The sequence below is a fragment of the Suillus bovinus genome (genome assembly GCF_016758785.1).
Source record: "Suillus bovinus strain UH-Sbo-P2 chromosome Unknown EDB93scaffold_69, whole genome shotgun sequence".
NCBI lineage: Eukaryota > Fungi > Basidiomycota > Agaricomycetes > Boletales > Suillaceae > Suillus > Suillus bovinus.
Window position 1 is genome coordinate 45,773 of NW_024542125.1, and position 24,195 is coordinate 69,967.

The 24,195-nt window shown below is 47.0% G+C and overlaps 11 protein-coding genes across 11 annotated transcripts; 5 read left to right on the forward strand and 6 right to left on the reverse strand.

Annotated features, from left to right (window-relative positions):
• The first annotated feature begins 126 nt into the window (after positions 1 to 126).
• EDB93DRAFT_1170038 (glycosyltransferase family 2 protein) lies at positions 127 to 3,879 on the forward strand. Its single transcript, XM_041450310.1, has 15 exons — positions 127 to 489; positions 580 to 810; positions 869 to 1,259; positions 1,315 to 1,482; positions 1,531 to 1,729; positions 1,783 to 2,132; positions 2,184 to 2,264; positions 2,315 to 2,434; positions 2,488 to 2,606; positions 2,654 to 2,720; positions 2,782 to 2,884; positions 2,937 to 2,965; positions 3,014 to 3,115; positions 3,170 to 3,577; positions 3,631 to 3,879. The coding sequence occupies exons 1-15, from the start codon at positions 248 to 250 to the stop codon at positions 3,682 to 3,684; spliced, it is 2,664 nt and encodes an 887-aa protein (XP_041303809.1). The 5' UTR covers positions 127 to 247; the 3' UTR covers positions 3,685 to 3,879.
• On the reverse strand, positions 3,880 to 4,750 carry EDB93DRAFT_1170041 (uncharacterized protein). Its single transcript, XM_041450311.1, has 4 exons — positions 4,542 to 4,750; positions 4,338 to 4,488; positions 4,263 to 4,287; positions 3,880 to 4,208 (listed from the first exon to the last, which is right to left on the reverse strand). The coding sequence occupies exons 1-4, from the start codon at positions 4,696 to 4,698 to the stop codon at positions 3,963 to 3,965; spliced, it is 579 nt and encodes a 192-aa protein (XP_041303810.1). The 5' UTR covers positions 4,699 to 4,750; the 3' UTR covers positions 3,880 to 3,962.
• Positions 4,751 to 5,670, reverse strand: EDB93DRAFT_1170047 (uncharacterized protein). Its single transcript, XM_041450312.1, has 3 exons — positions 5,288 to 5,670; positions 5,136 to 5,222; positions 4,751 to 5,076 (listed from the first exon to the last, which is right to left on the reverse strand). Exons 1-3 carry the CDS (start codon positions 5,473 to 5,475, stop codon positions 4,947 to 4,949), a joined length of 405 nt encoding a protein of 134 aa, XP_041303811.1. The 5' UTR covers positions 5,476 to 5,670; the 3' UTR covers positions 4,751 to 4,946.
• A 984-nt stretch (positions 5,671 to 6,654) lies between these two features.
• EDB93DRAFT_1170051 (small GTPase superfamily) lies at positions 6,655 to 8,088 on the forward strand. Its single transcript, XM_041450313.1, has 5 exons — positions 6,655 to 7,016; positions 7,065 to 7,204; positions 7,261 to 7,445; positions 7,537 to 7,628; positions 7,684 to 8,088. The coding sequence occupies exons 1-5, from the start codon at positions 6,959 to 6,961 to the stop codon at positions 7,776 to 7,778; spliced, it is 570 nt and encodes a 189-aa protein (XP_041303812.1). The 5' UTR covers positions 6,655 to 6,958; the 3' UTR covers positions 7,779 to 8,088.
• Positions 8,089 to 11,932, reverse strand: EDB93DRAFT_1170063 (glycoside hydrolase family 2 protein). The gene is made up of 21 exons (XM_041450314.1): positions 11,681 to 11,932; positions 11,598 to 11,628; positions 11,421 to 11,539; positions 11,333 to 11,352; positions 11,178 to 11,277; positions 11,041 to 11,126; positions 10,636 to 10,990; positions 10,450 to 10,582; positions 10,362 to 10,398; positions 10,190 to 10,308; positions 10,125 to 10,133; positions 10,038 to 10,075; positions 9,896 to 9,989; positions 9,621 to 9,845; positions 9,492 to 9,570; positions 9,367 to 9,441; positions 9,271 to 9,319; positions 9,175 to 9,218; positions 9,006 to 9,123; positions 8,523 to 8,959; positions 8,089 to 8,466 (listed from the first exon to the last, which is right to left on the reverse strand). Exons 1-21 carry the CDS (start codon positions 11,834 to 11,836, stop codon positions 8,208 to 8,210), a joined length of 2,583 nt encoding a protein of 860 aa, XP_041303813.1. The 5' UTR covers positions 11,837 to 11,932; the 3' UTR covers positions 8,089 to 8,207.
• A 91-nt stretch (positions 11,933 to 12,023) lies between these two features.
• Positions 12,024 to 14,532, reverse strand: EDB93DRAFT_1170068 (MFS general substrate transporter). The gene is made up of 14 exons (XM_041450315.1): positions 14,359 to 14,532; positions 14,243 to 14,295; positions 14,015 to 14,184; positions 13,944 to 13,963; positions 13,768 to 13,875; positions 13,634 to 13,719; positions 13,571 to 13,583; positions 13,436 to 13,522; positions 13,338 to 13,384; positions 13,203 to 13,290; positions 12,766 to 13,152; positions 12,600 to 12,716; positions 12,408 to 12,548; positions 12,024 to 12,333 (listed from the first exon to the last, which is right to left on the reverse strand). The coding sequence occupies exons 2-14, from the start codon at positions 14,283 to 14,285 to the stop codon at positions 12,150 to 12,152; spliced, it is 1,491 nt and encodes a 496-aa protein (XP_041303814.1). The 5' UTR covers positions 14,286 to 14,295; positions 14,359 to 14,532; the 3' UTR covers positions 12,024 to 12,149.
• A 152-nt stretch (positions 14,533 to 14,684) lies between these two features.
• On the reverse strand, positions 14,685 to 16,984 carry EDB93DRAFT_793795 (MFS general substrate transporter). Its single transcript, XM_041457494.1, has 11 exons — positions 16,619 to 16,984; positions 16,549 to 16,568; positions 16,382 to 16,489; positions 16,248 to 16,333; positions 16,185 to 16,197; positions 16,043 to 16,129; positions 15,859 to 15,993; positions 15,421 to 15,804; positions 15,255 to 15,371; positions 15,058 to 15,198; positions 14,685 to 15,009 (listed from the first exon to the last, which is right to left on the reverse strand). The coding sequence occupies exons 1-11, from the start codon at positions 16,808 to 16,810 to the stop codon at positions 14,826 to 14,828; spliced, it is 1,467 nt and encodes a 488-aa protein (XP_041303815.1). The 5' UTR covers positions 16,811 to 16,984; the 3' UTR covers positions 14,685 to 14,825.
• A 16-nt stretch (positions 16,985 to 17,000) lies between these two features.
• EDB93DRAFT_1211423 (ThrRS/AlaRS common domain-containing protein) lies at positions 17,001 to 18,874 on the forward strand. Its single transcript, XM_041451049.1, has 4 exons — positions 17,001 to 17,285; positions 17,337 to 17,704; positions 17,759 to 18,096; positions 18,152 to 18,874. The coding sequence occupies exons 1-4, from the start codon at positions 17,159 to 17,161 to the stop codon at positions 18,819 to 18,821; spliced, it is 1,503 nt and encodes a 500-aa protein (XP_041303816.1). The 5' UTR covers positions 17,001 to 17,158; the 3' UTR covers positions 18,822 to 18,874.
• On the reverse strand, positions 18,875 to 19,769 carry EDB93DRAFT_1170081 (uncharacterized protein). Its single transcript, XM_041450316.1, has 3 exons — positions 19,468 to 19,769; positions 19,383 to 19,407; positions 18,875 to 19,313 (listed from the first exon to the last, which is right to left on the reverse strand). The coding sequence occupies exons 1-3, from the start codon at positions 19,713 to 19,715 to the stop codon at positions 18,999 to 19,001; spliced, it is 588 nt and encodes a 195-aa protein (XP_041303817.1). The 5' UTR covers positions 19,716 to 19,769; the 3' UTR covers positions 18,875 to 18,998.
• Positions 19,770 to 19,806: 37 nt separating this feature from the next.
• Positions 19,807 to 22,262, forward strand: EDB93DRAFT_794069 (MFS general substrate transporter). The gene is made up of 10 exons (XM_041457497.1): positions 19,807 to 20,272; positions 20,329 to 20,348; positions 20,396 to 20,602; positions 20,653 to 20,739; positions 20,791 to 20,835; positions 20,902 to 20,976; positions 21,031 to 21,411; positions 21,461 to 21,577; positions 21,623 to 21,763; positions 21,816 to 22,262. Exons 1-10 carry the CDS (start codon positions 20,087 to 20,089, stop codon positions 22,000 to 22,002), a joined length of 1,446 nt encoding a protein of 481 aa, XP_041303818.1. The 5' UTR covers positions 19,807 to 20,086; the 3' UTR covers positions 22,003 to 22,262.
• A 1-nt stretch (position 22,263) lies between these two features.
• Positions 22,264 to 24,158, forward strand: EDB93DRAFT_793843 (NIF-domain-containing protein). Its single transcript, XM_041457495.1, has 4 exons — positions 22,264 to 23,406; positions 23,461 to 23,577; positions 23,640 to 23,754; positions 23,808 to 24,158. The coding sequence occupies exons 1-4, from the start codon at positions 22,459 to 22,461 to the stop codon at positions 23,939 to 23,941; spliced, it is 1,314 nt and encodes a 437-aa protein (XP_041303819.1). The 5' UTR covers positions 22,264 to 22,458; the 3' UTR covers positions 23,942 to 24,158.
• The last annotated feature ends 37 nt before the right edge of the window (positions 24,159 to 24,195 follow it).

Here is a 24,195-nt window from a genome sequence, read left to right on the forward strand (position 1 = left end):
GTCGATAGTAGGCGTTGTGGAGTGCCTGGGGCTGACGGAGACGTTGGAAGGGAGGGGTGTTTGGGGTCCACAGAAGCTGTGTATATCATCGCCTGCATTTCCCTTTTTGACTTGTACAAAACCGTTGCTGCCTTGTGTTCATTCACAACCCTTGTCTCTCTCCATTCTGCCCCTTCAACTATCTGGGCATCGTCCTGGGCATCCTCAAGCTCTTTTCTTCAGCGTACTTCACCCGGTGTGATACAGTATGACGTCCCCGAGGCCCCGTAATGAACAATTATCTGGCGACCCATTCGCAGATCGACCACGCCAGACCCACTTCCAGGAGCCTGCACCTCGTGTTTATGATAGCGCATCTGGCTCGCCCTTCGAGAGTACCACGACCTTACCCCGCGAGTTTGGCGCTAATTATGTAGATGAAGACTATGCCGAAAAACTTCCGCTCACTGGAGGTGATAGCTACAATCCTGGCGGCTTTTATCCACCAGGGTAAGTCAAATCAATATCTCGATGATTCGGCGCTTCTTTTGAACTTCTTTTCATTATATTTTTTACTCACAAATTATTTCCTCTACATAGACCAGTCGACCCTTCAGCATATGGGGACCCGTATGCGCGGCCTTTGTCTACTACATCATCCTCGACAAATGGTGTAGACACTGCTTGGAGGCGCCGTCAGACCATTAAACGTGGTGTGACCCGCAAAGTCAAGCTCACAAAGGGTAACTTCATTGCGGAATACCCCGTACCAACACCAGTGCATAGTGCCATTGAAGCAAAATATGCCGCCACGAACACTACTGAATTCTCGTAAGTTACTTTACAAGTCAATATGAAACTGGATTAAACTCATGTGGATGATTCCTAGCCACATGCGGTATAGCGCAGCAACGTGTGACCCCGATGATTTCACAGAGGCCAATGGCTGGTCTTTGAGAACCAAGATCTATGGTCGGCAAACCGACCTTCTCATCGCCGTCACATCCTATAATGAAGACAAAACACTGTATGCGAGAACACTCCATGGTGTCATGCTAAATATTCGCGACATTTGCAAGACAAAGCAGTCCAAGTACTGGCGGCGAGCGGCTGAGGAAGGCATGCCTGGCTGGCAAAGAATCACAGTTGCCCTTATTGTTGATGGGCTCGAGCCCATGGATAAGAGTGTATTGGATATCCTGGCTACCGTTGGTGTCTACCAAGACGGTGTCATGAAGAAGCAAGTCGACGATAAAGACACTGTCGCACACATCTTTGAGGTTGGCAGAAGTCATTCAATTGTCATTAGTTATATCGCTTATACCTTGCCTTCAGTATACCACTCAGTTGTCGGTTGATGCCAAGCCTCAGCTTGTGCTTCCTCATGAGAACGATCCCAACAATTTAGTACCCGTACAGATCATTTTCGTCCTCAAGGCTAAGAATCAGAAGAAGATCAATTCACATCGGTGGTTGTTTAATGCCATCGGTAAAATTTTGGAGGTGAGGCGAATTGCAAGCTCACGTTCGTTTAACTGGAACCTTTGTTAGCCTCAAATTTGCGTGCTCATCGATGCTGGTACCAAACCTGGACACAAATCCATCTATTATCTTTGGGAAGCATTCTACAACGATGCTCATCTTGGTGGGTGCTGTGGTGAAATCCACGCCATGATCGAGGGTGGGAGAAAACTCCTCAACCCTCTGGTCGCTGCCCAAAACTTCGAGTACAAAATGTCCAACATTCTTGGTATGTCATTCGTCCAGATCTTGCACGCTGTTTGTTATCTTATCGCATGACAGATAAGCCGCTTGAAAGTAGTTTCGGCTATGTATCAGTGCTTCCCGGTGCCTTCTCCGCGTACCGTTTCCGTGCGATCTTGGGTCGGCCACTAGAGCAATATTTCCACGGTGACCACTCGTTGGCTGACCGTCTTGGTCCCAAGGGTATCTACGGCATGAATATCTTTACCAAGAATATGTTCTTAGCTGAGGATCGTATCTTGTGTTTCGAGCTCGTTGCCAAGGCTGGTGATAGGTGGACATTGACGTATGTCAAACCTTCAAAAGCCGAGACAGATGTACCAGAATCCGCCGTCGAGTTAATTGGTCAACGTCGTCGGTGGTTGAATGGTTCATTCGCTGCTTCAGTTGTGAGTATTGACCACGTTGAATACAAGTTTGTCTGATTAGTTTTTTTCCAGTACGCTCTGGTCAATTTCTTCCAGCTCTACCGCTCTGGTCATGGAATCATTCGCATGTTCTTCTTCCACGTTCAAGCTCTTGTGCGTCTTGTCATCTCTGGTTGATGTTCCGTTACTAACTCAGGTGACAGTACAACATCTTCTCATTGGTGTTCTCGTGGTTTGCGTTGGCAAACATTTGGTTAACATTCAGTATCATCATTGACTTGCTTCCCTCACAAGGCATCATTATCTTCGGCACTGCAGACGTCGTATGTACACAATCGTTGCTCTCAAAAGATTGATACTAAGCGTGGGCTCGCAGACGCATTGGGTAAACTTGTGTTTCAAATGGATCTACCTTGCTTTCCTCGCGCTACAGTTTGTGCTAGCTCTTGGTAACAGACCGAAGGGTGAACGGGCGGCATATGCGGTCACACTATGGTTTGTATAAGTCAGTCTTTATCCCAATCAAGCTGACTTGTGTGCAGGGTCTACGCATTCTTGGCCGTTTACCTTCTCGTGTGTTCGTTCTGGCTCACCGGCAAGGCATTCTCTGTGAGTTTTACTGCTCTGGGGTCCTTGCGTAGATTGTGTTGACTATCCATGTTTCTGGTAGACCATTCCCAGCCAACTGAAGAACAAGACAGTAGCTCAAGTCATTGTAACCTTCTTCACGCCCCCTGTTGGTCCTTTGATTGTCGCGATGGTCTCCACTTTCGGTATGTGGTGCCTCATGTTTTCTAATGATTTATTGGCTCATTCATGAGATAGGCATCTACCTCATTGCATCGTTCCTCTATGTGAGTTGTATCTATGTTGCAAATGGCACTGTCTGATTTCTATTTTAGCGGGATCCTTGGCACATCTTCTCCAGTTTCTTCCAATACCTGTGCTTGGCTCCAAGTTTCACCAATGTACTCAATGTTTATGCATTCTGTAACTTGCACGACGTGCGTCGCGTTTCTTTTTTGGTACCAAGCTTTGGTTGACAGCGATGGTTTCAGGTATCCTGGGGTACAAAGGGCAGTGACAAGGCAGAAGCTCTGCCATCAGTCTCGTCGTCTAAGACCAAAGATGCGGACTCCCCTGTTGTCGAGGATACGCAACGCATCCAAGAAGATGTGGATGCTGCATTTAAAGAGACCGTTACTCGCGCGGTAACCAAGATCGATGTCAAGGAAGTCATTGAGAAGCCTACAATGGATGATCAAAACAAGACGTTCCGTACGCGTCTCGTTGCCTTCTGGATGCTCACGAACGCTGGACTGGCGGTTGCCATTGAGAACATCAACGGTCTCACGACTGCTACAGATGCGGTACAGGACGCGGCGGAGCTTCAGACGAAGCAAAACACCTATTTTGCTGTCATTCTGTACTCCACATTTGTTCTTGCCGGTGTGCGGTTTATTGGGGTGAGTCATTCCAGCCATAACATGTTCGCAAAGTTACTCACACACTGTTTCAGTGCTTGCTCTACTGGTTCAAACGCAACCTTTTCAGATGCTGCAGGAGGAATTGAACTGTGGATCAGGTTCTGTCTTGTGTTAGGTAAACGGAATTTATCTTGTGCATGGACTTGATGAAAATAGCTATCTACTCTCCTTTCGTATCGCTTTCCGTATTATGCAGCTGGACATTCTGAACTTCATGAGTATCATCTTACACTACTCGAGTTGACGCCTCACTCGTTTTTATTCACTTAGCTGTCTGTGCCAAAAGAGTAATAGATGGTTATTCAATGAATGGATTAATGAAGGGCGGGCTTTAGTGTCAAATTGAACGTGTGATACAAACTAGCTAGGAGTACATCCCAGAAAATTCGTCCCGGTTTACCCGTTGCTGCGCAAATGGATGGCCACCCATCGCCACCGAGGGGACTCCCAGAATAGGTAGTAAGCCTGTGCCGCCAGATTCTCTGGCAACCATGGAGCTCTCGACAATCCATTCGGTAAAATCATTTGGCAAAGAAGACTCCGTCTCACGCTGGTCACTATTAGCCGTGTTTGTAAGAAACGCCCTGCGACAAGTCGGACAAGACTCGCGCTGGGAGGTGGCGTAAATGGAAGCTGTCGCATATGATACAAACTTTTGACTTACACCGTCTCGTATCCACTTCGTGATACTAATCTCGCTTATCAGTAACGTCATTCGAATGAAGGATGTCCACTCAACTCTCTTCGGCAGAACATATGTCCGCATGTTTCGTGGAGCCTCGTCACGCCCAGTTCCTCTATTGGGTGCGCGGGGGAGTCCATCGCGAGTGCCATTTCCTCTTCAGCCAGGATGGCCAAGAACGTATTGAAGCATATGGGGCAAACAGACTCTGTGGAGCATGCCTGTCTAGTTTGAGGACGTATGAGGCATGAACGAACTCGCCAGAATGTCCCAAGTCTTTAAGCTCGGTTTCTGAGATCTTAGGGAGACTTGTAATGAGTTCTTGCGCCCGTTTGTGAGAGTGAGATCTCGTTAGGGTTTCTTGTTCAATCATTGCACGCACACCGGCAATATCCATGGAAAACTGAGTATGATCCATGGTCACCTCGTTTACGATTAGAAGGAAGATAGGAAACGAATACAATCAATGCATCCGTATAATAAGGCATACATACTAGAGCCGCGACGCGTAACACTACAGCAAAGCGTGGGAACATCCTACAACCTCCTTACAACACCACTAGACTCTACACATGCAAGCAAGATTTAGCGACACAAACAAAAGGGTAATACAACAAACAACGTGAGGACATGATGGATGCCCGACTGGGCCAACTGCGTTCTGTCTTAGAAGGGATTCTCGTCTTCCATCAGTACTTCTGAAGACGTGTCTTTTGTAAGTTCTGTGTCGCTATCTTCTTGCTCTGATGAATGTGACTCCTTAGGTGGGAAGAGAGTACCCATAGGTTTCGCGCCCCTGCATCAGATTGCGTAAGGACTGAGTACGAGGGTTCGCAGGGATATATAACAACGTACTTGGTGAAATGTTTCTGCTTTGCAGCATTCAACTTCTGTGTAACGGGTGTCATCAGGTTGTCCGTCGGTGAGACAAACTTTGGATTGCTGGAAAAGGACGCGTGAATAAGGTCAACATTTGCCACTGATCCTACGCGCGTTGGTAGACCCACTTGCTCTTCGCCATCTTTTTGGCCAAGAGGGCTTTCATGCCCATTCCAGGTATAGTGTTATTGGCACCGTTTGCGACATGCCCAAGAGGTGCTTGTGGGACGACGATGTGTGCGGCTTGCGAAGGATTGTGCATTGGCTGAATGGGAGCAGAGACAGGGGAATCTGTAGGCGTAGATGTGGTAGACATTTTGATGAAAGGACTTGTGCAGTACTTGAAGTTGTCAGCCTGATAGTTGAAGTCAAAGTCGAATCTCGTTAGCCACTTGGTCGCGTTCGAAAATCAACTGGACGCGTGACTGCACGTGACATTAAGATCACGTGTTACTTCCGTCTATTCCTCGGACACCTCTCAAACTCCGTCATAAAAATCTCGCAGGCTGTACCGGCAGTAGACATTCCGAGTTAACCACATGATGTACGTCCGTAGGGTCAATCCTTCCTAAATTCAACCAAGTGATAGTTATCTGGCTTCATTCACCGTGACGTTAATTTCCACATGCACAACCTCCTAGGAGCGCCCGAGACTTCATCGAACTTGCCGAACCCGGCGGTCGATGGTTGACAATGTCGCGTCCTCCCACGTGCATGTTGCGTGTCACGTCTCTCCTCGAACCTCTCGTGGAAACCGTTTCTATGCGATGGATCTTCAAGCAAGAGTGGAAACCTCTCCTCTTGTACCTTTGGTGAGTAATCGAACCATTTGTCCTTGTCGAACCTTACGCCGTGGCTAGCTCAATTTAGTGCTTGTCTCCCAGTCTGCGCCACTGAATAGAAAATTTCCCAAGGTCTCTTACGTCCTGTTCGTTTGCGTTGCCGATGCGGCGCACAAGCTCCCGAGTAGTGATATCACCTGCTTGGGTGAAAACCTGCTGTTTTTCCTTCTCGAGCATTCTGATGACTTCCTCTGAAAAGAATAATGTCACGACCTTTCGTTGTACTAGCAACGTAACGTTCAGGGCCACATCAGTAGACTTCTCCGTTACGGCAAGCATCTTGAATGTCTGTTATCTTCGCGCCCAACGGCCATCAAGCAATCAATCGTGGCGCATCTATCCTACGAGGTAAAAGATATCTTCCTTGAGCGGCAGTCGTCAAAAAAGACAAGTGAATAGACCGCTGGCGTACACGTACTACTGCGGAGGCTGTAGATAGTAAATTACTCACTGCTATCATGCAGTTGCCGAGAGCTTCGGGCCGTTCCAGCGGATCACAAGACCCAGGAAATAGCCATGTGGGTACTTCGGTGAGAGCAGTGACGATAGCCCGACGGTTAAGATGAGGGCGAGACTTTCGACGTGGACGACTCGTGGACTGGCCATGTTCCTGGTATTACAATCGAATAAAGTTGCGGTCCGTATATAACGTACGTTCAGTGTAAGACCCCGTATGTGACTAGTACAGGAGTTCCTCCCTTGGAGAATCCAATTACCTCTATTTCCCATTCGTATTTATATAAACCTATCCTACCCAGACACCGGGAGGAATAACCCACTGGAGTTTCAATCAAAGGTAGCGCTCGCTGACGCACTCTAAGGCTAAACTTACTTGGGGTCACAGTTCCACATTTGCCACAAACTGTTTACATTTTTTTTGTCTCTTCATCGTCCTCCGCCTTCTTCGTCTCTCTCTTCCACTTCTCTCGTTTATTTCATATACACTATCTTGTTAATATGGCTGCCAACACTTTGAGGAAGAGAAAAATCGCAGTTCTAGGTTCCCGTTCAGTCGGTATGTTGATCTCGACGTCATCATACTCACCCGCTAATCGCCCGATAGGCAAATCTTCTCTTGTCGTACAATTCATCGAGAACCATTTTGTTGATGCATACTATCCAACCATCGAAAGCACCTTCTCGAAAGGCGTAGCTTATAGAGGCATAGAATATGACTGTGACATCATCGACACCGCTGGCCAGGTGCGCAATTCTCATCATAGGGCCAGCATTATCGAGATTAAGTTTTGCATTGACAGGATGAATACTCCATTCTCAATTCTAAACATGCAATTGGTATTCACGGCTACGTCCTCGTATACTCAGTCACCTCAAGACGATCTTTTGACATGATCAAAATCGTATACGACAAAATCGTCGATTTTTGTGGCAAAAACGATATCCCATGCGTCATCGTTGGTGCTAAAACTGATTTACAGACGAGGTAAGTTTTTATCCTTCTTTGTTCAACCATCCCACATCTTGTGCTTTTTGTCTTGTCAATGTTCTATTTTCATGCCTCACAGTCCCAATAGTAGACAGGTGGCTCCAAATGAAGGAGAAGAACTAGCAAAACTCAACAACGCTGCTTGGGTCGAGACTAGCGCAAAGAATAACGTCAACGTTGGTAAGAAATTATTGCGCTTCTCGATATTTCGCTTCCTTACGCGGCGTTATCACAGGCAAGGTCTTCGAGCTATGTCTTGCGGAGATTGAGAAACGGTCACCGTCTGGCAAAACGGACCAGCCAGAAGCAAGCAGGTGTCTCATTATGTGATAGACGCCACTCGCCCGTCCCTGGTCTCCTTGTTGTCATGCTCTCCGGTTACCCGGTCTCTTTTCATACCCTGAGCCGCTCGTTTTTCCTTGCACAAGTATTTCCTTTCACTCCCTAGGAGTTCTTCACCTTATCTGATTTTTTTTCATCGGATTAGACTGTTTCTTTATAATCCGCTACATTGGTCAACGTCTTGTTGCGACTTGTACAGCGTGTAAAATAATTCTTTCCTAGGGTCTTTCTGTCTGGTTTTCGACAGTACTAGTAGTGTCTTCCCTGGTGGTTCATAATTCATATTCATATCTCCACAGCGTGTCCATTTCGTGAGGTACTCTGCTCCTATATTCGGTAGGTCCATTGGGATGAATTCTCATTCTCATTCTCATCTTGTTATACGTAAGTGTATATGAATTCAAGTGGCCTTATCATCTACGCCGTGCCATCGCCAAGGAAGCGCACCTTCGCTTCTCTCCCCTTCAACCCAACGGCCTTCACAATCTGGGGATCTCCTGGAACCAGATCGATGGCCTGGTCGCTCCACTCCACGTCTTCGCCTTCAGCATCTAGAATGATTCCTTTTATAGGTTTTTGAGTGGAGAGTTCGACGAATTCGCCGTCCCTGCTGGTTTTGACAGAAAACCCCAGATCTTTGATGGCAGGAAATTTGATGAATTTAAAAGGTTCTGGCCTATGACAGAGTATTAGGAAACACAAACCCAGAAACCTCATACGTCAAAAACTCACCAATTGGAATGCCTGCCGAGGACAGTTCCAGATGCGTCGAGGAGACGTGCCGAGACGACGATCGCACGTGGAACTTCGCTCTGCTTTGTGCGCACTGGTTGACCGGGAAGGTCGCCCGAGTACAACTCAGTGCTAGAATTGGGAGCGAGCACAATATCCTTCGAGAACTGCATCGTCCAGGAGGAGTAAAGGTCGAAGCAAGTGACTTCGAGTTTGGCCTTCTTATCTGATAGAGTGCCGTTCGTACCCCAGACCTCAAGAACCGTTGTAATTGTGAACTGGGCAGCTGATAAATCATTCGCGAATGTCTTCTTTTCCTTACGTGTCATCCCGACCGTGTAATGACGTAGTTCGCGCGAGATGGCGAAATATGCTGGTTTGGGACGCATAAAGTAGTCGATTATTGCCCACGACGTGGTCGGCCAGCAGTCATTGATCTGGTTGCTGTTAACTTGAGAATCCAATGTTTGTTCAATGACTCACCTGCCATACAAGAGCACCAGCGGTGTGCTCCCGACCCTTTCCACGCCAGTTTCTCCGCCAGAGTCGGTAAGCAGATGCAAGCGTCTCAGCTTGCATAATTTGTGTGTAATACACATAGCTAAATAGGTATAAGCTAAATCATACTAAACCCGTGGTAACGGCTGCTAACCTGTTCATGTCGAAAGCATGCTTGAAGTTTTCCATGAGGTAAAGCTAGAAAAAGAGGGTAGTGGATCTCTGATAGCCATAATAAATGCTATCATACCTCCAACCGACGTTCGAAGCCATCAGCCTTGTTATGGTTGTTGTTGACGCTGAGGAGACCCTCAGCATGATGTACGGTGAAGTACAATTCGCTTACCGAGATTGAGGATATCGTTCTGACTTGTCACCAGCAAGCCAGTAATCAACTGTGCGAATGTTCGGGTATCCCTCCCTAGCGAGGCCTGAGCAATCGGAAGTGCTAGTAGGGCCATAACTGCTCACATTCCGAATTCAGATACGAAGCGACCGGCGAGTACATCCCAATTATGCCACGGTTCTTGAGACCCATGCCATACATTCCCTAAAGGCCCATTGAAATAATAACATATATCGCTGAACTCGTTCACCTACACTGGTGAAGGTCCCCGAGTGTTTTATCTGTGGTCACTGTACCTGGGGCGCTGTAAGGAGAACTGCGGTGGTAGTGAATATTGCAGAATTTTTGGACGATGGATGGCAGTGTCCGCTCATATATGTGCCGAGCTGGGAACTTGGATTTTCGGAAGTCCGAAGTTTCGTCAGAGTAATCCACGATATTGAGTGACTCTGCAAGTTGGTAATCCTCGTTGTTTCCGGCTGTAAAAAAGGTCAAGAGTGGGAAATACTTGATGAAAGCTTCTACTTGCCAAAGATAACAATAGATGGGTGGTGTCTCAATCGCTTGACGTTTTGTTCCGCCTCAAGTTCGACGAGTTTCAGGAAAGAATCATACGCCGGATACTAGAGTACCTTTGAGCCTGGGTCAACAATACAACAACAGCAACTCACTTGACCACAGCCAAACATAAAGTCTTGCCAGACAAGAACTACAATATGATATAACAAAACGGACTGCCCAGTTGAAAAAAGCCTTACTTCCAAGTTCTAATGAAAGGAGGATTGTGAATCAAATGCGCGAGGGCTACGAGGATAGTACTCACCATCGCAAATATCGTAGAAAACATCGTATTCATAGATGCCCCCTCCCCAGACGCGAATCATATTCTGATTACCGTTCACGAGAAGCTGGAGCCATGCACGATACCTTCCCGGAGTAAGGCTGCAGTAAATTTAGTCAAAAAGATTCTTTGATAAGGGTAGCATCAACCTAACGTAGTGAGGAAAGAGTCGGCAGGAATCCAGTTAGAACCTATAGACATAGTTTCACTTTGCATTCTCTCAAGAAAAGGGCATTGTTTACCACCACAGAAAATCCTGATGTTGTTGACTTCGAACAAGAAAGTAAGGCCTTCCTGATCAACAAGAGGCTCCTGGACAACGCGAACACGACGGAACGATACTCTCTGAGTTTTCGTGTCCAAAATGTTTCCTTCCTGAAATTATGTATTAGGTCATATAATGTATGATACGGAAAAATCCCTCTTACCGAATCAGAAATAGTTACCTCGACTGTATACAGAGGTTGCTTTCCAAATCCAACTGGATACCACAATTCGAGCGCTCCGGGCGAGAAGTGGAACTCGGCTCTAGCACTCCCAGAACCAACTTTTATATTGCTCTCCGAGAGGATCACAGAATTCTGTGCACTTTTCAGCACCACAGATGCCAACCCGTTGGGAACCTTCTCAGACAGCGTCAAGTCAACGGTGACCCCTACATCCAGAACCTCTGACACATTGCTTCTGACGTCAACATCCGTGAGGTAGACGTTGTATGTGTGAAGGGTGATAGGCTTCCAAGGGCCAATGGTCATCAAAACTGGGCCCCAGTCCCAACCATAACTTCGATGCACGTCGATAGCCTTTCCATTGAAATCAACAGCAATACTTACTTGTATTGTGCCTTGCGTACATGCAAACGACTGGAGTCGCCATTCCAAAGATGCAACTTCCCGTGGGCTTGCTCTATTTCCCTCCCCTGACCAGCTGAGTTCAGGAGTAAATGTTTTCAAATATTGATTTAGCTCACCTTCAGGAACGGACTGAAGAAGCTTATAACGAGTTCATTGGTACCCAGTTTCAAATATTGTTTGACAGGGGCTCTGTATGCAACAAACTGACTGTTCGTGCTGTGTAGCAATAAATATTAGAGCAGAAAACGGGGATAAATTTAAGCGCGCTGACTCCAAAATTTTATGCCCATTCTATGTCAAAGCATCGTGTTAGCACACAGGCTGTCATCATGTGGGGTGACAGAATGCATGAAACGTACAAACTCCACGCTTGCGAACGTATCAAGACCATCAAACACAAGGTCACCATTGACGGCCGCCAGTTCTTTCTCAGAAACTTCAAAGGTACTCTTAAAAGCCCAGTCAGACTCTCCGACCCCTAGCAGTTACAAACGTCAGTCAGCTCCTGAAACACGATTAAGCCTGGCAGGGCGCACATTGAACCTCCCATTCATTAAGACCCAGAAACTGCGGAATGAGCCGAGTTAGTCAAAGTGATAGTTATCATGATCGGACACACTGGATCTGGAATACGTTCTGCCTTCAGAAGTTCGACGTGTACGGTAGTTGGGAACTGCGATACCGCCAACCATTCGCCGTTCTTGGTGCCACGTCCGCCGCCTACTTGGGTGAAAGACCAATCTTGTGTCAAAGATCTAATGACGCTCATAGTCATGGTTGGAGTGGTAACGGAGGGATTAATTAACTCTACTATGATAGAGCAGCTATAAATCCTGCGACATGGGGACAATCAAGATCACCTGCATCTTCACGGGCACTGGGGATCATGTGTTACCGATATTTATCCGAGGAATCGAGATCACGTGACCTTTTCGCAGGCTATCACCGAACCGAGAGCTACCGCCACTATGTAGTATGGCAAGTATTGATGCGATAATCGACGACGATACAACATCGACTCCTACTCACAAAAGAATGTAGCTACGATGTGGTGTAGTTAAAGGTATTGGATATAAGCCTGTCATTAATCACAGCAAATATGTGAAATCTTTCGACAGCCCTCCTTCTATATTCCTTGCTTCGATCTCCTTATTCAACCGCATCAAGTGTTGCCTGAATATCCACGACATAATCATGCAAACCGCACCACATCCTATACAGATAGCATACGAGTTCCAGTAGGAAGGACCCCATGACTTTGGCCAGATGTAACTGATTTATCCGATCACGAAAGTGCGTTATGAGAAATTTTGAACAGTCAAAAGATCCAGAACCTGAAAACTCACGACCCAGCAATATTTCCTAGCGATGAGAATGCGTTGATGAATGCAAGGGCTACCGCCCGCTTTGATGTCGGATGGGGAATGGAGTTACTAACCCATGCCCAGTACACGACAAACGCCGTATAAGACTGAGCCATCAGGAATCTGAAAAACAGCTTCAGTCGGTCGACTAACAAAGTAAGAGAAGAATATTACAATGAGAGGTATCTAACTGCGGTTTTCATAGTCGCCATGGCCATCATAAACCCTGCGATCCCAACGAGTAAAGGTATCATAATGTGACCAAAACGTTCGCCTTTTGCATCAGAATGTCTCCACGTGATGTCAGTTGGACTCAAGCACAAAGCAGAAGATAGTTTACCTTGACATCGAAAATGCCACACGCGTTGCAAACAGCCAGGGTGGGGAGCAAAGCAACAATGACACGGTCGAACTGTAGCCCAGTGTTGCACTCAACGTTGGAAAAAAGGCATTGAATGATAGCAGGACATTTAAGATCGCCATTGCAAATGCAAGCCACCAGACCTTCCAATCTGAGAATGCCTGCTTCAGACCTGATTCCCCACCTTTGGAACACTCAGTTTCATCATCTATACCAACATCTTCCTCCATTCGCAATTGCGCAAGTGCCTGTTCTTCGACTGTGAGCCAAGAAGACGACGTGATAGTGGCAGGGAAATCGGGAAGGATGAAGATGGCGCATATTGCAACGCAAATTGTCATAAAACCTTCAATGTAAAACAGCCATCTTACAAGTGACGCTAAGCACCAGGTCAACAGGAGAGCAACACCACCCACCTCCAGGCTGCGATGCCCATGATTCCGTCCATGCCGTCCAGAATGGCGGATGCCAAGAGTGACCCAAATGCATTACTGATCATAATACCTATACCAACGTTGGGTGAATCAAACTCTATGCGGAAAGGGACTGACCACAGGTTAATATTGCTGTTCGTTGGCCAAGCTCTCTTCGCTTGTACCTGAGCGATGTCAGTGCGAAGAAAAGATACCTCCTTCCTTTCAGTACCCACCATTTAGATAGTAGAAACAAAGCACCAGGAAAGAATGCGGCCTCGACGAATCCCAGGAAGAACCGAGTGCATAAAGCTCCAAGGAAGCTTCAGAATTTCTTGAGTTTGTGTACAACCCAAAAGCTAGAAACGCACCCCTTCGCTGTTCCTGTTTTTGAATCAATATCAGCTATCTTCATGCTCGTGTACTGAACTGACCCGTCAGAACTGATATCAAGCCCCATATCGCCATGCATGTTGGCAGATAGATGGAAGGCCTCCCTATCTTGTTCAAGTACATATTCCTTCGTCTTCGTCAACATCACATTAAAAAGAGTCCTCAAGTCACATACGATGGAACCTGCATTAATGTGTAGCCGACGTAAAGAATGCTCAATATGGTATTGAATTGTTGTCCTTCTAAATGAAGATCATCCTCGAAGCCGCGTAATCTAGCCGCGCTGTTACGTGACGAGCAGAACCACAACTTCAGCTATGGTATAGATATTGGTATAAAAAATGCACTCACGCTGCATTATTGCGATCGATCTGTGGTTGTGAGATTATCGGCTACAGTCAGTGGGTACTAACTTGACTCACATAGTTTAAGATATAAATCAAGACGAGAATGGACATCCTGAGGTCGACTTTACGGAGAAGACTTTGTTCTATACGCTCTCTGTCCGGAAACTCGTCGTAAATGGAATTCTGCGAGGCGACATCGCTATCTAGGCTGCCCTCGCATGCAGTATCGATACTATCTTCACATGCTTTACAAGACAAATAGAGGGTCAATGGCTCGTTTGACAATATTCCTGTCGAACTCACGCAAACGTTCGTATGCAATCCCGCGAGAAGTTCTGCTCGACATATGAAATGGTCTTGGACAAACGACAGTGAGTAAGACGGAAGGGCCTGAGAAAATACAATGAATGCTAACTAACTTTGTACTAGATGTCCCAGACAACGAGACATGCAATCGACGTCGTAGAAAATGAAAACCCGTTGAACCATATTCTCGCAGGATTGACTGTTCTGGACATCCAGGTTATCGTAGCACTCCCATTGAGCGAGCCATTCCGAGCTTGAGGACGAACTTTCAGTGTTTCAAATACGACTTCCTGGTGTAAGATACCATATTTAGCTCACACGAGTAAGGCAGCTTCGAGGGGTCAACTTCCCAGAAAGTGCTTTCCCAGGGGTCACCTTCTTTTGGTTTCGAACAAATCACGTGCACTGAGGAACGGCCATTCATTGGATTACATAATTACTCAGGTTGTAGCTCTTATCATTCAACCATTTTTGATGTTCCTCTTTTCTTTTTTCCTCCAAATTCTTCTTGTGGTGTGAACTGTACATCTATATATGCACCGCCCACTGTTACCCATAAGCCCCAGTCGAGCAGTGAGTGCTACAGGAAATATCTAAACCCTTTGGGCAACCCCAGAGCGCGCTCTTCGGCTTCCGCAACTTCATTGCACCGAGAAAGGTGCTTCCTAAATACCCAGCACATCGCGATAGATATAGTGCTTGTCAGGATACAAATGAGATATGAATTCACGTATGAAGGTCCCCAACTGGATGGCCAGAAGTACCTGCGATGGTGTGAGTGAAAGCGCAGTACGAGGTGACCGTAAACTCACGGTGCACCAATGTTGCCAAATGTTGCCATCGAGTTTATAAATGCAATGGCTACAGCGCATTTCGGCCGCGATTGGGAAAAGGTATTCAATACCCAAGTTAAAAAGACAACATAGGCAACTGAGGACTGAGTCATAAAGAATCTTCACGAAGTCTATTAGCCTGTAAAATTGCAGAACGAAGACTGAAAGGTTCGTACAATGACAGATATCGAACAGCCGTATTCATGGTGGATATTGCAATCACAAACCCAGCGATGCCGACAAGTAGCGGACCAGTGATATGCCAGAAGCGATCGCCAGTTACATCGGAGTGCCTTATCGATCGTTAATTTTGACTTTCGAACCTGTCGAGTGAAGACTAACCTGGCCACAAAAAATGAGGTCGCAGTCCCCAAAATCCACGGGGGTGCGCAGAGCAAGAGGCTGATAGTTGCATTGTAACCCATTGTAGCGGATAATGTGGGGAAAAAGTTGCCGAATGATAAAGAAGCAATCATGAAACTAAGGGCAACCCCAAGCCACCATACTTTCCAATCCATAAGAGCCTCGGAAAGACCAGAAAATCCCTCTTCAGGCTTGCTTTGATCCTTATTTCCGGTTGGAGTGTCCTCTTCCATCCGTCGTTTCGCCAGTGTCTGCTCATCAGGCGACAGCCAGACGCTCGGAGTTGAAGGAAAGTCTGGTAAAATCCAGATTGCACACACTGCAACCATGATGGTCAAAGTGCCCTCCACTAGGAAAAGCCACCTGCAGCATCCAAGTCAGCGTTTGTTTTGGGAACATGCAAATCCCGTTTCAGACCTCCAAGCCGTGAAACCCAGTGTGCCGTCTAGGCCCGCCAAAATTCCTGATGCTATAAGGGCGCCAAAGGCATTACTGACTGAGCTTCCGCAAGTAAGAAGCGCTGTTCGTAGCCCTAGTTCGTTCCGTTTGTACCTAGAGAGCTTTCAATATACAAAAATAGGAGGGCATGTAGCAACTATACCATCGCGAAAGAAGAAATACAGCCCCGGGAAAGAATGCTGCCTCGACAAATCCAAGGAGGAAGCGCAAGATCAGAGCTGTATGATACCTGAAGCAGAGTTAACTCGAGAGTGGACAGCACTGCAAGAGTGATGGATACCAACGTTTGTACCGTACCTTCCACAACCCTCGTTAGACTATGTTGATCAAATAAAAAATGTACACACCAATGAACAAGGTGATAGCACCCCATATTGCCATGCAGCTTGAGAGGTATAGCGATGGTCTTTTCATGCGGTCTAAGAATATATTGCTTGTGAATTCTCGAGATGTCGCACAGGGTGAATAGGATAGCACATACGAAGGAGCCTGCATTAACAAGTATCCCACATAGAGGATGCTAATGAGCGTATTGAACTGATTCCCATTCATGTTGAGGTCCTCCTCAAAACCACGTAACCTCGCTGCACTTGCGAATGGGCAGTTGAGTCACATTATTCCAAGTGATTTCGAAGTTGGGCCACATACGCTGCATTACCACGGTCCATCTGTGCAAGAATTTTAGGCATTAGCGGGAACACCAGGTGCACTAACTCACGTAGTTCATAATGTATATCAGAACCAGGAATGCTACTCGAAGGTCTAGCTTACGGAGAAGCTTCTTCTCCACGACAGGTCTGCTCTGTTCATCAATGTATGGGAGTAAGGGATTGTCATTGCTGCTGCCAGACTCGGAGGCACCGTAGCGCGGATTGTAATTGCCTGCATCGAGCAGGGGACGATCTGACATTCCTCAGGCTTGATCTTCTTTCGATCCGTCGAGTAGCTTCCGAGCGAGCAGCGGTCGTGGTAGTAGGTCAATTCGGTAACACTACTGTGATGTGCTGAAGCGGAGTGATTTTCGCCGTCCGCCCGAAGGAAGGAACGGAACGGCCCTTGCTTCGCCTGTCGGATGTCAAGCATGTCAAGGTTTAGTACTACGCTATAGTCTTGTTGATGGTACTATTTTTAAAGGGATTCATTATGATCTGAAACGTGTTACGGCATCGGCATCCTCAATTTCTCTCGACTCCTGGGATTTGCTGATATGATACTCATCACAGAGCACCAGCACTAAACCCATACATCTATCGCGATTATGGCAGCAGTAATCACACTATACCCTACAGTGACCCCGCCGTCCTACCATAGAATCGTCTCCCCATCCTTGAAGATTCCTACAGATACCCAACGACCAATACCCGTGGGTCTCCTGGCATGTCAACGTGAGTATCTTGGCCTCACATCCAAACATTTCCATCTGACCTGAAGTTCAGGCGACCCGCTCTTGCGCGAACTAGAAACATCCATTATCAGTTGCACGATCTCACAGCCTGCTTCCTTTCCTAGCGTCAAGAAAGGAAAGAAGACATCGGCACCAGCACCGGCTGATCAACCTGCACTTGAGGTCATCCTGCATGATACTGTCATCTTTCCGGAGGGCGGGGGACAGCCATCAGATACAGGTATAATCAAGACAGCTGATGGACGTACATGGACGGTGACTCAGGCTAAACGACATGGTGGACATGCAGTTCACTACGTCCAGGCTGAACAAGCTGAAGACGGTCTTACTTCCCTCACCCCTGGGACCAACGTTACTGTTTCTCTCGGAGAACTTGATTTCGATCGTAGATATGATCATGTACGTACCCGCCTTCTTCATCCTAGTGAAATCATTAAACTGGAAACCCAATAGATGTCCATGCACACATCACAGCATCTTCTTTCTGCGGTGCTCGAAAATAGCCTCAATATTCATACCCTTTCTTGGTCGCTCACTGCAGCACCAGCACCTTCTTATGTCGAACTCGCCAGAAGCATGACCACGGAAGAAATCTTGGCCGTACAGAGCGAAGCCAACAAACTTGTGTTTGAAGGACGGAAAGTCCATGTAGAGGTGCAAGAAATGGATGATAAACCACAACCCGCAGTACCTGTATTAGAAAGTGGCCGTGCCGTAGGCAAGGGAGTTCCGACCGACTACACTGGAGGCATCATGCGAACAGTAATCATTGACGGAGTAGATCGTAGCCCGTAAGTTCATCCAATCCTGGCGGATGATTTTAGAAGCTTAATATCAATATTGCAGATGCTGTGGCACCCACCTTCCTACCCTTCATAACCTTCAACTTTTCATCATACCCCAAACGGAGGCCCTTTCTAGGTCGGCTGCCACGTCTGCTCGCTTGTATTTCCTTGCTGGACCGCGGCTCATCACCTACCTCACATCCACGCACTCCCAACTTGCTGCTGCTGCTGCAACGCTCAGCTGTGGTGCTCCGCAAGTCCCAGATCGTATAGGGCAAGTCGTGGATGAGCGAAAGAGAGCTGAGAAGAGAGTCGATGACCTTGAGTTCGAACTTGCAAAACATGTCGCAGGCGACGTTTGGCAAGAAATGGAGTCATCTCAAGCAGCCCTGTTTGTCAAACATGTGCACCGGACAGATGATTCTGCCAATGCTCTCGGATTTTTGTCAGCAGTAACCACTGCTTTCGCAAATATTATTCCAGCAGAGCGGCGGTTCGTGTTGGTCTTTTCATCTTCTCCGTCCTCCCAGACAAGCACGAGCGCAAGCGTGCTGCTAGTCTTTGGATCAGATGAGAAATGTGTCAAGCTGGCTGGGGACTTGCTCAAAGGCAAACTGAACATCAAAGGAGGAGGTAAGGGCACGAGATGGAGTGGTAAATTTACTGGTGTCTGGAGAGAAGGCCGCGAGGACGCTGTCGTTTCCGAAGTCCTTAAAGTGATTTCAACATAGAATCCATACACGTTCTAGAATATTACAAACAAAATCATCTAAAAGAAATTAATATGCATCCATAGTTACCTCCAGAAAACTTATTTATCGCGTGGAGCCGGATCGTCGCAGGTAGCATTTGCCTCTATGCTGGTTTCGGCATCAGATGTGCTGCAGAATTGTTCTATTCCAAAGATGTCAGTGGACTTCGATGAGTAGGTTGAAGAACACACCACGATCTTCGAGCAGACCGCTTATATCCGGCTCGGCATGCTCTTCCTCATCATTAGACTCTTCACCACCATGCAAGTCAACATAACCCCAAATGTCATCCAGGTCTACGTCCATCTCTTCCACCTCGAGTTCGTCATCAAACTCGTCCGTCCCGAAGAAGTCGTCTTCTTCATCTTCGTCGTCATCAGGAAAATATTCATCGTCAGAGGATTCCGCGTCAGATTCGGTGTACGGCTTTATATCCAGAAAAGGATGTCGACACGTTGGACAACTGCCATGCTGCAGATAGGAGTAGGTGTCAGCAGAAATGCTCGACTTGACTATTTATCACTAGAAGAATGCACTCACAAAATTTCGTATCCACTCTGATAAGCTGCGTGCGATTGTAGCTTAACAGAAAATGACGAGCATTTGATCGAAGTAAATCACGCACTCTTTCCGACAGAACAAGTGGCCGCAGCCCACCACCTTTGTCACGCCATCTTCAAATTCCTCTTCTCCTTCCTGAGGCACCTCGCCTGCAAGTATCGCATGAAAGGGAGTGAGACATATGGCACAGGATTCGTCCTTTGGAATGGCGGAATCATGCAACACTGGAAGGTCGTCCAATGCATCTTTGACACGTTGGAAGAGCGTAAGATGACGCTCGGAGTAGACTGGAATATCTCCGTTGTCGTCCATTTATTGTTCTATCTAAAATGTGGAGTCGTCACGTCTTTGTCGACCTCGATGAGATGACCCAAGCTGATCCCGTCAACAAACACGCGTTACGCGCGACATCATCACGTGATGGCAACTCTTGAGGGATAGCAAATATACCTTCACCGTTTTCGAGCTGCCAAGCATTAAGAAATATTGAAGTACTTCTCATGCCAAAGGCGCTCAATCGATAACCCGAATGACAACTCTCAGGCGGTCTCTCTCCGCCGCTCTTGTGACCAGTTCACTGTTATCGCTTTCTGTTCCTTTTGGCAATGTTCCACCCGTTTGAAGTGTTTTAAACGTGAAGCGCACAAGACGATCCATTGGTTCAGCTTTCCACCACCATTGACATGTCAATTAGCAAATTCTCAGATTCTGCGTCGCTCCCGCCCTCCAAGGGGTGTGTGGATCCCGAAGACATCGATCCTGATGCGGAATTTGGTGGTTTAGCAGCACGCAAAGAACTAGAGCGCAAACTCTTGCGAAAACTTGACCTTCGCATGTCGATCCTGGTACTTATCTATATCCTCAATTATGTGAGTACCTTTGTGTCAGAAGCGTCTTTTTTTTAACTTACTTTTGTACGTACTAGGTCGATAGAAATAATGTTGGGTACGCTTCTTTCATGTATTCCTGATGTGCCATTCACGAGGAAAAAGTGCCGCGCGCTCCCGAGGGCTCGTCTCCGACCTTCATCTTACTGATCAGCAATTTGCGACGTTGTTGTCCATTCTCTATGTTGGATACATTATCATGCAGATCCCGTCTAACATGTTTCTTAACTTCATCGGCAAGCCGTCACTTTATTTGCCTGCTTGTATGGCCATTTGGGGTATGATATCGGCACTGACTGGAATTACGACCAAGTATGACCCATTTTCTATGGCTGAAAAACAACTGAAGTCATTTGTAATAGTTTTACCGGAGCCGTCATAACGCGTTTTTTTCTTGGCTTCGTAGAAGCAGCCTTTTTCCCTGGTTCCCTATTTTTAATTTCGAAGTGGTTCGTGAGCAATCGATCTTATCAGTGGACAGCCTCACATTTCACATACAGGTACAAGAGAACAGAGATAGGGTTTAGAACCGCAATTCTCTACTGGTGAGGGCGCCGATCTGCGCAAAGTTCTTTTCATTACCAGGAATATTGCAGCGGAAACATCATCAGCAATGCCTTTGGGGCACTCCTCGCATCGGGTATTCTTGGTGGCATGAACAATGTCCTCGGACACGCCGCATGGAGGTATATCAATCAAGTTGTTTTGATCGAGGACAGGGTCTGAAGCTGGTTTTTGAGGTGGCTTTTTTACCTCGAAGGAGCTCTTACTGTCTTTGTCGCAATCTGTGCCATCTTTATTTTGCCAGACTTTCCGTCAACGACGAAGTGGCTCTCCGATGATGAGCGTCGACTGGCATTAAAACGTATGGAGGAGGATGCAGGTATTGGTGACCAGAAAGAAACCGAAGAGGGAGGTTTCACTCACGGACTTTACCTTGCTGTTACCGATTGGACAGTGTGGTGGTTCGCAATGACAGTGAACGCAATAGTCGTATCATTGTCCTTCAATGCATACTTCCCCACCCTTAGTGCGACGCTTGGGTACAACCCAACAGTATCACTGCTCCTTGTGGCCCCTCCGTTTATCTTTGCAGTCATTGTCACATTTTGTCTGTGCAGGTAAGCTTCTATGATGTGATCTAGGAACTGGTAATGAAGAGTTCCCCAGGCACTCTGATTACCAGCAAGAACGCTTCTACCACATTATCGGTTCATGGATTGCCGGTATTATTGGGTTCATTATTGCAATAAGCACCATGAACACTGCAGCACGATACGTGTCCCTGTGAGCCAGGATCTCGATTTGTGGCGTATTGCTGATTGTACCCAGGTTCCTCATGGCACAGACGTATGCAGGACTCGTTGTGATGCTTGCGTGGATGAATAACTCGTTCCCTCGCCCACCATCAAAGCGTGCGGTATGTGTGGCGATCATCAACGGATTTTCGCAACTAGGGAATGTTGCGGGCTCGTGAATACAATCCACCTATCAACGTGGGATTCATTAATGAAGCCGGTTGCAGGTACATTTGGCCTTTGAATTGGGGCCCTACCTATCGATACTCTTATGGTATCTGCATTGCGGCTAGCGGTACCGCGATTATGATGGCCTGGTTTTTCAAACAGCATCTTATATCGTTGAACGAGAAATTGGAGCGTGAAGAGCAGGAGAAAGGGATCAAAGAAAAAGGATTCCGATACCTTCTGTGATTGATTGCGAGGTGATCTACAACTTTTAGGCGACGGACACGAAATGCTATTACCATGACTTGCACTGTGGATATTATGAGCCTTGAGGCCTGAGGGCCTGAGGGGCCATCGATTTGGAAACGTTGCTGCCTGCAGTTGGATATCGGCTATGATACGTTATTACCGGAGGTGCAGCAACAAAATCGGCTGTGATTGGATGTGAATAATTTGACAGACGAATGTTGGTTGACAGTGGGAGATCAAAAGCTATAACGATAAGAAACTAACATTGCTCGGAACTGACAATTAAATAAATGGAAACCGATCCATATAGTGAGGTCACGCGTGCTGGCAGCACCTAAGCCCACTACTTCCATCATCGCAGTAAAACCTCCCGCAGTTAGTTTTTCAACTTCAAGTCTGTTTTCGTGAGCTAGATCTCACTAGCTCGTTAATTCGAGCCCGTGTAGCTCAACAATGAACTCTCTAACATACATCTCACGTCAATTCGATGTATTCGTATTACCACGAACTCCTCCGTCGACCCCCGTAGACGATAAGGCCTCCTTTCTTCGTAGGGCCCCGTCTGCTCGCAGAGGATCAGATTCTGGTACTTCCTTCAAGCGTACGAATTCGTGGGCAAACAAGTCGCTCCAACAACCTCATGCCTCGGACTCGCAGAATCCTCCAAAACCAAAGCGCTCATATTCCTCTCCTTCAGGTTTCTTACCCATACCGACTCCGAGGCCATTTTCTCCTTCATCTCAAACAGAGGCCACCATAATACACTCCAAGTCCAGGTTCAGAGTAAGAAGCGCTCTCAGACGGCTGTGCCTTGTTCGAGCCTTTGTTCTCATTTGGAACACCCTCTGTGCTACATGGGCGCAGGTGACACCAGGAGAGATCGAAAGCAAGGAGAAAGAGGTTTTGGTCGACGAACATATTGAGAAGCCCCTGGGCGAGGCTACCGATGTATTGCTACCTGAAACACAACCGTCACTACCATCGATTCCATCCCCATCATCCCCAGATGTTCCATCTCACGTCCTTCAAGTCATCTTCCCCAAGCCAGATATTGCCACTTTACCTACACCGCCGCCTTCCCCAGGCCCTTCGCTTCCACCCTATCCACATTCACCCCGAATTCCTCCAACTACAGTAACCGATACCGTATCGAGATCACCGACACCCATTTTGACTGCTACGCATAAAACACCGTTCCATTTGCCAAAAACACTCGTTCTTGATCTCGATGAAACTCTCATACATTCGACGTCCAAACCAATCGGTCATCTCTCTAGTAGTTCTGGGCTTCTCGGTTTCGGACGCCGGAACAAGGGACACACAGTCGAAGTAGTCTTGGGCGGCCGGAGCACCCTTTATCACGTATACAAGAGACCGTTTGTTGACTATTTCCTTCGCAAGGTTAGTTGCGCGCTACCGTCATCAAGTTATTAGAGCCTGACCAGCGATCGTCAGGTTTCTGCTTGGTACACACTCGTTGTCTTCACTGCTTCTATGCAAGAGTATGCCGACCCGGTCATTGACTGGTTAGACGCTGGACGTGGCATTCTTGCGCGTCGTTTATTCCGAGAGGCGAGTTTTCTCCCTTCTTACGGCATCCATATCCTTACCACCACGCTGTCACGCTTGTCCAGTCTTGTACCCAACTTCCTAATGGATCTTATATCAAGGATCTGTCCGTAGTAGAACAGGATCTCTCTCGTGTCTGTCTGATCGATAACTCGCCGGTTAGTTACCGTGGCAATGAAGGTACGCACACTTTCATCCTGACAGTTCACAATCTAATTGTGCTCTCGTAATAGCAAATGGTATACCCATAGAGGGTTGGACACATGATCCACTCGACGAAGCCCTACTCGATTTGTTGCCCATCCTGGATTCGCTGCGTTTCACAGGGGATGTACGGAGGGTATTAGGCATTCGCGGGTTCTCATAATATTCCTTTCTAACACCCTGGACAATCCTCAACTGACTTTTTACCTCACGGTTTCGAGTTCAACATTGCCGCACCCATCATTCTGCATGTCACAATTAGCATTTTGCCCACACGTCTTGCTGCATATCGAGCTCATAACTTAATACAGCCAGCATCGTTACATAACTTAATATACTGATTATCCTGTACACTATCTCAATTTCACAAGAACACAACCAGAGCCAGAGGGAGATCCTGAACAATCATATGTTGCA